The 12,720-nt window shown below is 37.8% G+C and overlaps 1 protein-coding gene across 2 annotated transcripts in view; it reads right to left on the bottom strand.

Annotated features, from left to right (window-relative positions):
- Positions 1-8,131: 8,131 nt before the first annotated feature.
- The window catches only part of smchd1 (structural maintenance of chromosomes flexible hinge domain containing 1), an 80,350-nt gene continuing 75,761 nt past the window's right edge, over positions 8,132-12,720 (bottom strand). For both annotated transcript variants that reach the window (XM_066723419.1, XM_066723420.1), the window contains 2 exons: positions 10,902-11,019; positions 8,132-9,645 (listed from right to left, as the gene is read on the bottom strand). In XM_066723419.1, the coding sequence (XP_066579516.1) occupies positions 9,564-9,645; positions 10,902-11,019 (200 nt within the window). In that variant the 3' untranslated portion in view covers positions 8,132-9,563. The remainder of the gene's footprint in view (positions 9,646-10,901; positions 11,020-12,720) is intronic.

Genomic DNA, 12,720 nt, shown 5'->3' with positions numbered 1-12,720 from the left:
GAGAAATGAAAATGGTTGCTGCATATTCAAATAAATTCAGGGGTTGGTAAGATGTGTGGTAACATAATGCTAGCACATGCATTACATTGCTTTAGTATTGAACTTGGACTTCAGTCAATACAGTAATGTATCAAAAGCCACAGTAAAGTTTACACTTAGACTTTAGTACTAGAATTATGCTGAAAACGTGAAACAAAATGATTTCAATCTATATCACTTTGTTTTGCTCATTTTTAGCTTTTTTTAATTATTATTTTTATTAATTGTTTTAGTGTACTTTCTTGTCTGTTCTTTCAGTCTTATATGATTGTTTTTGAGTATGCAAGTCCTGAAGAATAAATGGCAAGTCTAACGACCCATTGATAAAGACAATAGCAGTGTTGTACAAATGGTGGGAAAAATCTCTAATAGCAATACACCTCTGACCTTCTGAAAAAACACAGGAAAGAGTGAGTCATCACACAGATACAACCAGGCCAACTACAAACAGAACACGGAGGTACCCATCCTTCAATAGGTTTTTAAGCATTTTACCAAACCTCCTTGGTTCGTGTGGTTTTTGTTCAGCAGTGTCACAATCATTGGCATGTGGTAGCGTTTTGGATGGAAACCACTACAGTTACCAGAAGGCAAAGTACAGCACTGTGTCTCATGTTAATTAACCATCATTAGAAGAGATCAGACCTTTAAAATAAAAACTGAATTCCTTCCCAGTAAGCAATGGTGGTCCAGCTCAGCTCAACCCTTACAGTAATTGCTAGGTTTCTGTTTGATGTGAAACAATGTCTTGCTGTTATCTGTTAAAAATACCCTTTCTTTGTATTCTTGTGTGCACTGACAGGGCTTAATTTTAGGCCGATGTATATCAATTGACAGTCAATAGGGTTTTGGGCCTTGGATCTCTAATATACAGCCATTAACGGATGATTTATATGGCTTGTGCATAAGACTTTAATACAATGTGACAATTATGTCCATTGTGAACTTAAGCAGCAGACTATATAACAGAACTGTATAATAATCATGAATATAAAGGTCCAATGCCAAGATGACACAATATTTATTATATAACTTCAGACTGATGTTTCCTTCTGGGTGAGGCTGAGACAAGCATGGAGTTGTGTGCACCTAAAATATTAACATCTGATTTCCATGATCTAAATGCATGATTTCATTTCACACAAATAGCTGAAATTCAGTCATATCTTCAAGAATAGCTCACGGCTCACGGCTATAACAGCAGGTTATAGGTGGATCCTCTGTCAGATGTAATACTTAAACCTAAAAATATGTATTGGGGTCTCTATTATTTTTGTATTTTCTCAGTAGTTTCTCTAAATATACAAACAATGTCTGGTGAGCAGACAAGACAATTATATATGCAGGAATTCTCAAAAATACAACAGCTGGACACATGAAAGCTTCAGATATTGGTAAATATGGGAAGTAAAATTTGGCCAAGGAGACACGAAGAGCATTGGAAACCTGAAAGACATTAAAATTACTACATTAAAATTGAACTTGTCACCTTCAACAACGAAGACATTTCTTGAATAAGGATACCAGACGTGCCAGTACATCTGGGAATCGTCCCAGTTTTTAGTCTTTTTTTTGTTTGTTTCCCTATCAGGCAATGGTTATCACATAACATAATTATGCAGACTGAAAATGAGGTGCACATGAGGAAATGTACACACAGTGAGCCAAAAGCCAAAAAGTACAAAGCATCTATTCTTATCATTGGTGCCTTGAGGTGGAGACAGATAAGTTTAAGCTTTTTCCAATACATCAGAAAGATGCCCTGACAAAGCCAAGCGTCAGAGCACCTACAGACTGGGAAGTTTGAAATATAGCAGATCTAGTGTCACAGTATTATGCAGCAAAGTTAAGTCCAAGTTAATTTTCACAGAGGATCACCTGCCCTGGTGCTTGAACACTTGAATTCTTCAGGTTTAATATGTGTTAAGTGGTTAAATATAATGTTAGTCTTGATTAATTAAGCCATGGTTAGATTAAACAATGGACATCAAATGGAATGAGAAACAGAATACCCAGAGTCTCTCCAGGAACAGGGGTTGAGTTTTTTTTATTATTTCAAAGTAAGAGTAAAAGCTCTAACCAAATAACTGCTGCCGTTATTCTCATTAGAAAAGCTCAATAAAAGCAGAGATTTTTTACAAGAGTGGAACTCCATGTCACAAAGCCATGCAAACTAAAGAATGGAAATAAAATGAATGCTTGATCAAAGGCCAGAATATATATTCAATAGAGCAGAACAGCCATATACATATACAAAGTAGTGTAATTTGAGAGCAAGCGCAAATCTTCTTTGTGGGAAAAAAGTGAATACGTTGTCATTCAAAATGTAACTGTTTACGTTGCCAGATGAGGATAAACAATGCTGAAAGTTAATGACTGTGAAGTATCAGACCTCTAAGTAGGAGGTCATTAGTCAAACATGAAAACCTGCAGCACAGAGCTTATTCTGTAGGAAAGATCGTTATAGAAAAAACGTATTGTTTGGTCAGTCTTGTAAGGGTGTATGTGTGTCAGTGCAGAGAAAAGTTTGTATTTTATTAGTTATGTGTTGTTATTCTTTTGCCATAGATGTTCAGATTCTTTTGAAGATTTTACAACAGCCCCCCTTCCCATGTTAAATAACTGGAAACTTCTCAACCCAAACTCTCTTCGAATAGCCATCCTGTCTCCTTTCTTCCATTTCTCTCTAAAACCCTTCAGCAGGCAGTTCACCATCAGTTCTCTGTATTTCTATCTCCCCACTCACTCCTTGACCCTCTGCAATCTGTTTTTTGCTCCGCTCACTCCACTGAAACTGCTCTCCTATCTGTCACTGATTCCGTTAACTCTGCTCATGCATCCTCCTTCTCTTCTCTCCTAATAAGTAGTGGCTGGTGAATTTTAAAATAGGTGGAGCGATGATCAAATATATATATATTATCTGCCAGATTTCTTCATCTCCTTCACTTCAGAAGTGGAAGAAGTCCAAACTCCCAGCTGACCTCGAACTCTACCGCTCTCTACTGTCCACATTCTCCATCTCACTCACCTCAGCCAAGAAGTCTTACTTCCCATCACTCTTTGAATCCTCTGTCAACAACCCCCGCAAACTCAACTCCACCTTCTGCTCCCTCTTTGGCCCCCCTCCCCGTCTCTCACTGCAGATGATTTTTCATCCTTCTTCTCCTCCAAGATCACAGACATCTGCAAGCTCTTCAACAGTCCCCCCTCCTCTCGCAGTCCCCCTTCCTTTTCTTCACATCTCTCTCGAACTCTGAAATTTCCCCTCTCCTCCTAGGTCACAAACCAACAACGTGTGCCCTGGACCCCCTCCCCACTCACCTCCACCAAGCGACTGCTCCTGATCTACTCCCCTTCATCTCCTCCTTCCTCAACTCCTCCCTCCTCTCTGGCTGTTTCCCCTCTGCATTTAAACAAGCTGCTGTCATCCCACTGCTCAGGTAACCTACCCTTGACACCACCTCTCCTCAGAACTACCGCCCTGTCTCCCTACTCCCCGCTTCCTCTCAAAGACCCAAGACCCTGTCCACCATCAGCTCTCTGCATTTCTTTCCCATCACTCACTCCTGGATCCACAGCTCACTCCACTGAGACGGCTCTCCTGGCAGTCAAAGACTCCCTCAGCCGTGCTCGGGTGGCCTCCCTCTCCTCAGTCCTCATCCTCCTTGACCTCTCCGCAGCATTTGACACCGTCGATCACTCTATCCTCATCTCCTGCCTCGCTGACCTTGGAATCTCTGGAACTGCTCTCACCTGGTTCTCCTCCTACCTTAATGACAGGTCCTACCAAGTGACATGGTGAGGTTCCTCATCCACCCCCCAACCTCTCCTCACAGGCGTTCCCCAAGGCTCCGTCCTGCGCCCGCTCCTTTTCTCTCTCTACACTCGCTCCCTGGGCCCCCTCATCGCATCCCATGGTTTCTCCTACCACTTCTAGGCTGATGATGCCCAGATCTTCCTGTCTTTTCCCTCCTCTGACCCTCTCATCCCCTCTCGCATTCTCTTCCTGTTTGTCTGCTATCTCCGCCTGGATGCACTTGCACCACCTCAAGCTCAACCTCTCCAAATACGATCTATTTTTCCCCCCGTTTTCCTCACCTTCTGCTGATCTCTTCATCTCTGTCCCCTTGGAATCCACCATACTCTCTCCTTCTTCTTCCACTAAGAATCTAGGAGTCACCGTCGATCCTGCGCTCTCCTACACTCAGCACATCACCACACTGACACGCACCTGCAGATTCTTCCTGAGCAACATACGCCGGCTCCGTCCCTTCCTCACTGACTACTCGACTCAGCTACTCGTCCAGTCACTGGTCCTCTCCCGCCTGGACTACTGTAACTCCCTCCTGGCCGGCCTGCCTGCAACTACTACCCGCCGCTCCAGCTCATCCAGAACTCTGCAGCTCGTCTGGTATTCTCTCTGCCCTGATTCGCACACGCTACTCCACTGCTCCGCTACCTCCCTTGCCTCCCGATACCGGCATGCCTTCAGTTCAAGACATTGACCCTCACCTATCGACCACACTGCACCAAGCTACCTTCAAACCCTCGTCTCCCCATACATTCCCTCCAGACCACTGCACTCTTCCAGTGCCAGAAGACTAACTCTGCCTCCTCTCAAAACACATCTTTTCACACAATACTTTAGTAATTTAGTCCTTTACTCTCCTGTAAGATAGCACTTTACAATGTTTTATCATACTACTTGCCTACTACTTGTTTCTAGTACTCGTATTGTTATTTTGATTTCCCCTATGCTCCCTTTCCCTTTGCCCTTGACTGTGACCTAACATCTTGTCTGCTCTCAGCTCTTACAATCCAGGACGTAAGAGCTCATATATAGTACTCACTTGTGTAAATTGGAATTTGTAAAATGTATTATGCCTTGGACTGCACTGTATTATGTGAATTGGAATTTGTAATGTTTTATGCCTTTGTATTGCACTTATATTTTGTAAGTCGCCCTGGATAAGGGTGTCTGCTAAAACTTTAATAATAATAAATAAATAATATTTTAAGGAGGACCCATTTTGGCAGAGCATGTTTTCAACATTACATGACCCACAGTGACTACAGATTTGTTTTCCTAGAAGTCAAGACAATAACTTTTTTTTCCATTTATACCAACATGCATATTGCATATCTCAGTTAACAGTGTATAATGATGGGTTTTAAAAGAACAGAATATGCAACTGACAAGTAAAATCTTAAAACTGTACTCACCAGCTTATACAGGAACTTGCTTGCTGAATTGGAGGAATGGGTTTATCAGTAAAAACATCTTCAGTCTTTTAAGACTTGATACTCAATTTCCTAGGTAATGAGTCTTACACCCATGAAACCTTGCATTTGGGCAAGAAATTAACTGCCCATAAAGTCCTGTACACTTGAACATTGACGTTTAACGCAAAGCTCAGAACCCAGTGCTGCACTTGTGCTACAGGGGTGGCAGTAGAAGTGCCCCACAGAGTACCAACTCAGATGCCCAAATGATTCTTTCATTTCCCTCTTATGACCCTCTCACTCCCTTTCATATCTCTTCTACTAACTCTGCTATCTCCTACTGGATGCATTGCATAATGGCAAGCATAACCTTTTACATCTGATTTTCCCTTCTTTCCATTGTTCTACATTCTTCTGATCACTCAGCTGCTCATCCAGATCCTGTTCTCTCCGGACCAGACCCTGCAACTCCCTCCTGACTGGCTCACCTGTATCTACTAACTGCCAGCTCCAGAACTTGTCTGCTCATCTGGTGTTCTTTCTACCTTGATTTGCACATCCTGCTCCACTTCTCTGCACTCTCCACTGGCTCTCTATCAGCTCACATCCAGTTCAAGACTTTGGCTCTTACCTAAAGTTGTCTCAAGCAGACTTCACCTAGCTACCTACAGTAAATCATCTCTCCTTACACTCCGGTCTTCTTGCACCAGAAGACTCACTGTAGCCCCTCTCTGATCCCCATCTTCCAGATCCCACTACTTTTCCACCTTCGCCCCCAAGTGGTGGAACTCCCTTCACATTGAGATCAGCACTGCCCAGTCTCGTCTTCCGGGGGATAAAAGACGCATCTCTCCAGACTGTACCTGGAAGACAGCAGCCTAACCTTCTGGGATGCTTAGCACTCTCATAGAGGAGGTGAAACTCCATGTCTGAATAAGGCATTTATAGACCTTGTGTTTAAAACATTCAGTACACACGTAGTTCACCGCATTATGTAAGATCATATTAAGTGTCCAAGAATTAACTTGAGAAGGGAAAAGAACAATAGCTCAGGACTATGGTGTTTGAAGTGCAGTATATACATTTTCCAAGAAGAAAGAATAGATTTTATTTTTTTTTTTTAAGTGGAAAATATTACAAAATAGGCTGTTTATGTATGACTGACCTATACATGGTTTAAAAACAAACCAGGATTTTGTCCACATCTTCGTGTTCAAGTCACTTCAGATTTTTACTTTAAATTTTCTTGAGCAAGGTATTTATATCACAAGCTGAAAACTAGCCTGAATGTTTTTAATATTAACTCACCGTTCCAAGTAATCAACTAGTTCCAGTGTTTGACATTTAAATGAAATCATTCGAGTTCCTTAGTCATTTGTGCTTGTGCACTCTTTCCCTTTTATGGTTAGTTTCTCTGGACAGCATCAGAACTTCAGTCTCCGTAATCTTACAACAGTTAACAGTAATAAAAACACACATACTCAAATCTTAAAAGGTAAATATATAGGATGGTTTCTGACTAATAGACCTAAATCAATTTGAATTGCTTTAGTAGGCAGTGTATTATTAGATGCAACAAAAGATCAAAAAGTTCCACATTTGCCTATACGATGTTGAAATCATTACATACTTTTGATATGTATTCCACTGCAATCCAGAATCCACACACAAACTAAAATGGTTACCCTTCTTAAAAAGCCCCCATTGCAATACTACTTTTCTCATTTGGCTTTTCTCACACAGGTTTAGATTTGTGCTTGCAGCAATTTGTTTTGACCACAGTCCCATTTTTATGTCCTATAAAACCGCTCTCTCTCTTCATATTTTTAATGACATTAGGATTTATTTCTCTGTGTGCTTCTCATAAATCCTCCCAGGACTTCACAATGCCAAGGCAGGGCTTTTCATGGATTGTTCAAGCACAATTTTCAAACTTTATGGATGCAGTATGTGATTATTTATAAAATTACTGGGTATACAAGGCAAAACTGCAAAGGGGAAGCTGCCCGTTCCATGGGAAGATTGTCTGGAGAGAATACTTCCATTGATATTATTCAACATGATGTGTATAAGAGCTTAAACTGTCTGGGGAGGAACAGAATGAACTAAAAATAGTCCTCAACACATTAAAGAGGGACTGATTAAAAAGGCTGTGTAGCTCTGAATTGGCCTATTGGTAATGGGTAGCTTCAACAGTTAAACAATGTTTGCTAGACAGAACAGGTTTGTAATCATAAAACCACTAAGGTTGCAAAGAAGTAGGCCATCTGAGAGACCTTGTGTTTTATTCCATTTATAATTCTGGGATGGTCCAGGGTAGGGCTTGGAGTAATGCATGAGGAAGGCTAACAAATTGTTCATGACAGAAACTATATATAAATAAATTAAGCACCACCTTTTTGAGCCTTGTTTGTATTACAACCAATGATTTCCATTGAAAAACAAACTGTTAAAACAGTTTGAAGTGTCACTCTTTCAGTTTTTAAGAAATGCTTAACAACTGCATTAAATCTTTCCCTCCACCATGCCCTTGGAGTCTGTTAATTTATACAGTAGATATTAAACCCTGTGTCTCTTCACTTTTCTGCACATTTAACGTAGACTTGTTTACTGATCATGGGTGCATGGTCTTTATTTGTATTATTTATCTGTGTTCTTGCTGTTCAAACAATTGTATTATTGTAACCAAATTCAAAACTTGACAGCCATTTGGATATACATAAAACCATATTTACTTTTACACAGCATTATTTTCCTTCAAAATCTACACATAGAAGTGTAAACTATCAGAGTATATAGGTGCATCTACCTCAAGATGTAGGTTTTATTATGTTCTTTGCTCTTTAAACAAGGACACTTTCACACCTAGTTCACTTGCAAACAAACCAGTTTATGTTTTATTCGTTTCAAACCAGGAAAATTCTTTCAAACTTATTTTAAAGTGAATTCAATTTTGTTTATACTATAGTTAGTTTGTGTACAATTCTACTGGTTTCACATTACACTATTCCAAACACACTCAGTTGCAGTTTATTGCTGGAAATTGTCTATATTCATAATAATCATACACTGAAAATGCTGTGGTCTTACACTACATTTTGTGCAATGTCGCAAACATACCATCACTTTCAAGCAAACAAGACCACGCATTTCTAGTGGTATTTGTTCAAATTGTAGGTGTGAAAGCCCGCTAAAGGTAATATTTGTGGTTAAACAAACAAAAACCTCATCTTCAGCTAACCTGATCTGTTTTTAAGATAAAGAAAATTAAAACAAAATAAAATAAAAGCAAAGTTTATAAATTACAAGCCTTCAGATGCAGTAGACCATTGGGCAGGTCAAAGAACATAAAAAACATAAAACATAATTGCTGTATGAATATGACTATTGCAGTGTATTATAACCTTCATATACAAAGACACTTGTAATATACAAGCCCACGCTGGATTCAAGATTCCTTAGAAATCACATAAAATACTCAGCTTTTTTGATGATACATTCAATGTATAGTGAATAGTGCAGCTTTTAAGGTGGATATACAAAAAATATACAAAGATTACAATTTTAAAATAACATTGTTCACAGTTTGGGAGCATTGCTGCAGAAGTTGGTTGTCTGTGACTCCAAAACCTATGAAATTCAGGTTTTAATTTTAAGATCTCTGCAGTCCTCTGCAATGGAATTAGATGTATTTCATGAGAACTTTAAGTGAAATGGTATTTGAGCTCAAACTAAATTGGTCAGCAAACCCTAAAAAAAAAGTGAAATCCTTAGCTATACTCTATCTAGGTATTGCATTAACGTCACCAACAATAACAGTACATAAAAAACATAATACAAAAGATGATTTATTTTTCCACAATATTCCAGTCACAGTTGTTCTCTTGTATTCCCAGAAAGTGCATCACTCCATCATGCTGTGCAAACTGATAATGTGTATTATGGTGTGTAAATGTATCCTCAACTGTAAGGGCTAGCACTGCGAATTCAATTACCCATTGGTTAAATGGTGGATTCAACAGAAGTTTGTTTTTCCATTTCAAAATCAGAAACAAAGTCGAAGTTAGCAAACGGCTCTAAAATGCTGGAAACTTAACAAAAACATTTAACACTAGATACAAAATGTATTAAAATGTACAGTACATGTTGAAAAAAGTCAAAGAATATTAAAGATCAAAGAGGAGGAATGTAAAAAAGCCCTCAAATCTTTAAATAACACAAGTTTAAATAACCTTTCATTACAAATAAAATACCATTTTGGTGAGAGGAGAAAAAAGAAAGAAAAAAAAAAAAAAGAAGACCTAAACCTTTCTCTTTCTTGTTACAGTGCCAGTGCTGGTCGCAGGACTTGAGAGTGCAGGGAGAGATGAAACCACATCTGTGCTGTAAATGAAAAGCAACAAAATACTATTAAACAAACACCACCACCACAGACATGCAGATTTACACTTTGGTAGAATAACAGATTGCACATTGTATACATTTAGGCTCCATAGCTATAATCATAGATATCAAATCTTCCTGTTATGGTACTTTGATTGCTATTTTTTTTTTTGCACTTTTTGCAAATGACAAACCTCCAAAAATCCTGTTCTTAGATAAATCTACAATAGATTTTGAATACTGGATAAAGAAAGAGACACCAAGGTCCACTACAGGAAGATGTTGTTCAGGTTTACTAGTGTTTATTGATAATACAAAACATCAATAATGTCTATCTATCTATATACACACACACAATGTTGGGAAGTAATGAAATGCAAATATTGCTCTTAAGTATTCAGATTTCAAATTTGTGTATTCTGTCCAACTACACAGGAAATTATTTCAGAGATGGACATTTAAGGAATGCTTACTGATAAATTACAGGAAAAGGCATACTAAATCAAGTACACAATTGGAAGACTGTGCAGGGGTTCACTTGTTTTGCATAGTACATTTTTTTTACAATTACATTTTATCAGGGTTCTCCCTCTTACATTCTCTATTGCCAGGTGTCAGAAAGTAACCAGGCAACAGAAATTAGCAGGAAACATTTTATGAGGCCAACTGTTGGCTTATTTTCAGGTTTGAAAACAATTTCCTCACAAACAATTTTTTATGTTTAAGCTTGTTCTATATTATGACATTACTAAACACTCACCTAGAGTAGAGTAAATTCTTAATAACTAACATGTTAACTGCATAATTAGTGTGACTGGGAATGGGAAGAGGCAACAACATATGAGTAGATTTCAATAAAGATAAATATTCCAAAAATATTCCAATTCCAAAACATAGCCATAGTGCATTACATCAGATTAACAATTAGCAAAAATGACACATCAGGACAAAAGGTATGCATAAATACTGGTCCTTAGATAGGATGTTTACTCAGTAGAAGTCTCTCATGATACTCTCTTCCTGGAGTCATAGTGAAAAGCTTACATGAGAATGTAAGCCAAACATCATGCTATGATTAATGCAAGACTTTTAGGTTATTACTGATTGTACATTTAATACATACAATTTGTTTTTACTTCATAAACTAAAATCCTGTTGTGAGTTTTTGTTCAATTTTTATAATCTGAAAACATTACAGATTATGTTCAAATCAATTAGTATTATGTAACAGAATAAATTTAGTCTCAAATACATACTTTTGAGTTCGGTAACTGTCTCGCCGTGTCCTTTTTGTACTAATGGATGGGGAGTCTTCACTTTCTGACACTGGTCGCTTCCATCCTGCTCCATTAGTCCTCCGCACAGGTGTCATACCTTCATATCAAATCAAATATAATGAGGTTAAAAGAGTGATGATGGTATGCATTGATAAAATAATTTGCCCTTTAGGCAAGTGAGCAAATTTCCTTTTAATAGTGTACGGTTTCTTCCAAATGTACTCCATCCCATTTCCACTGTTTTTAAGTTTTCTTCCATAAGATCTCCATCTGTGCCAATTTGTTGTCCATGGTAGACATAAAATGTGACTTCAACAGATACTTGACCTACTCGTAAATATGGGTTTGGTTTTATGCAGGGTTATTTTAAGTGTAGTTAGTTAATATACAGGGTTTCCTGTAGCTATATTAAATATAGCTGGCCAAAAATCAGTGCTGCCTGGACAAACAAATGCGTGAAGTGCAAAAAAAAAGCTAAATATCTGCCATACCTATGTATCCCAGTATAATTATCTCCCAATTTATATTTGACATTGACAGTGACTTCCACAAACAATGAACATTCATGTACTTCTTCCAAATTTTGCTTGCATTTTTTGTTTTGTTTTTTTCTTCAAATATATGAATGACATAATATGCCCATACAATGGAAACTAAGCATATGAGAACAATTATTAGAGCATGTACCTGTTGGGAACATTTAATTTTACTGAAAGGCAATTTTCTTTTAAATTTTAAAACAAGAAAAAGTTTCTGATCTGAGAAGTAGTGTTTCAGTGGACTGCAGGATTATGAAAGACATTTGTCAATTTAATGAAAAACAACATTATTACACAACTACAGAGATGTTTTACTAGTGCCGATTTTGTTTTGGAAAAAAACATCCAGCTCTAAACTGGATGAACAAGAACTAAGTGAGTCACCTCTTCTAGTTAACTCTTGTAGATTTCCATGGTAGTTTTTATGCTTGGGATGGAGGAACAAAACTAATTTAATAAAGATTCTATCAAATTGTGCTTCGAAGAAATATAAGAGAATAATGAAGCAAGGGTTGAATTGTCACCTTCTTCAGCTACTGGATCAGCCATTTTGATTCAAACAATAAGACAGGTCTCAGTAACCTGACAAGTAGGGATGCACTGAAATGAAAATTCTTGGCCGAAGCCGAAACCGAATATAATGAAACACTTGGCCGAAGGCCAAATGTGGTTTTTCGCATTGTTTGCCAATTATTTTGCCAATTTTTTCACCATTGCATAAACTAAATAGTCTAAATGTGTTTTTTACTATTTTGTCTTGCTTTTCAAAGACAAAATCAATTACAAAACTACAATTTAAAAATATTTATTTAACACTGATTTTTTTTTTTTTTTTTTTTAACATTCCAGCAGACAATATAAACTTAAAATAAATGAATTTGTAAAATACAAATATTTTTATTTGGCCATCTTTGAGCCCCCTTCTTGAGTAATCTATATTAGGCCTATAACTGACTGAGGGTGCATAAATGTGTGGTGAACATGTTAAAACTTGGCAATTATTCAGGTAATCAAATCACTATAACAAAACTATAAAATTGCACACCTGTATAGACTAGACGGGTGTGTATGAGGGAAAAGGATCTGGATAGAAAAAAACATGTTCTCACACCGTTTCTACTTGCAAGTGTTATAAGGTCTTTGATCAAAACACTGCATTCTATTGAATTATAACTCCTGCTAGTAGAGGCGAGAGCATCATTTTCAAATTAATCAATCACATATGCAATAACATGGCAGCTAATGGGGATCTGTATAAA

The sequence above is a fragment of the Amia ocellicauda genome, chromosome 2 (assembly GCF_036373705.1).
Source record: "Amia ocellicauda isolate fAmiCal2 chromosome 2, fAmiCal2.hap1, whole genome shotgun sequence".
Classification (NCBI taxonomy): Eukaryota; Metazoa; Chordata; class Actinopteri; order Amiiformes; family Amiidae; genus Amia; species Amia ocellicauda.
The sequence above is the reverse complement of the archived record's forward strand: the minus strand, read 5'-3'. Positions and strand labels throughout refer to the sequence as shown.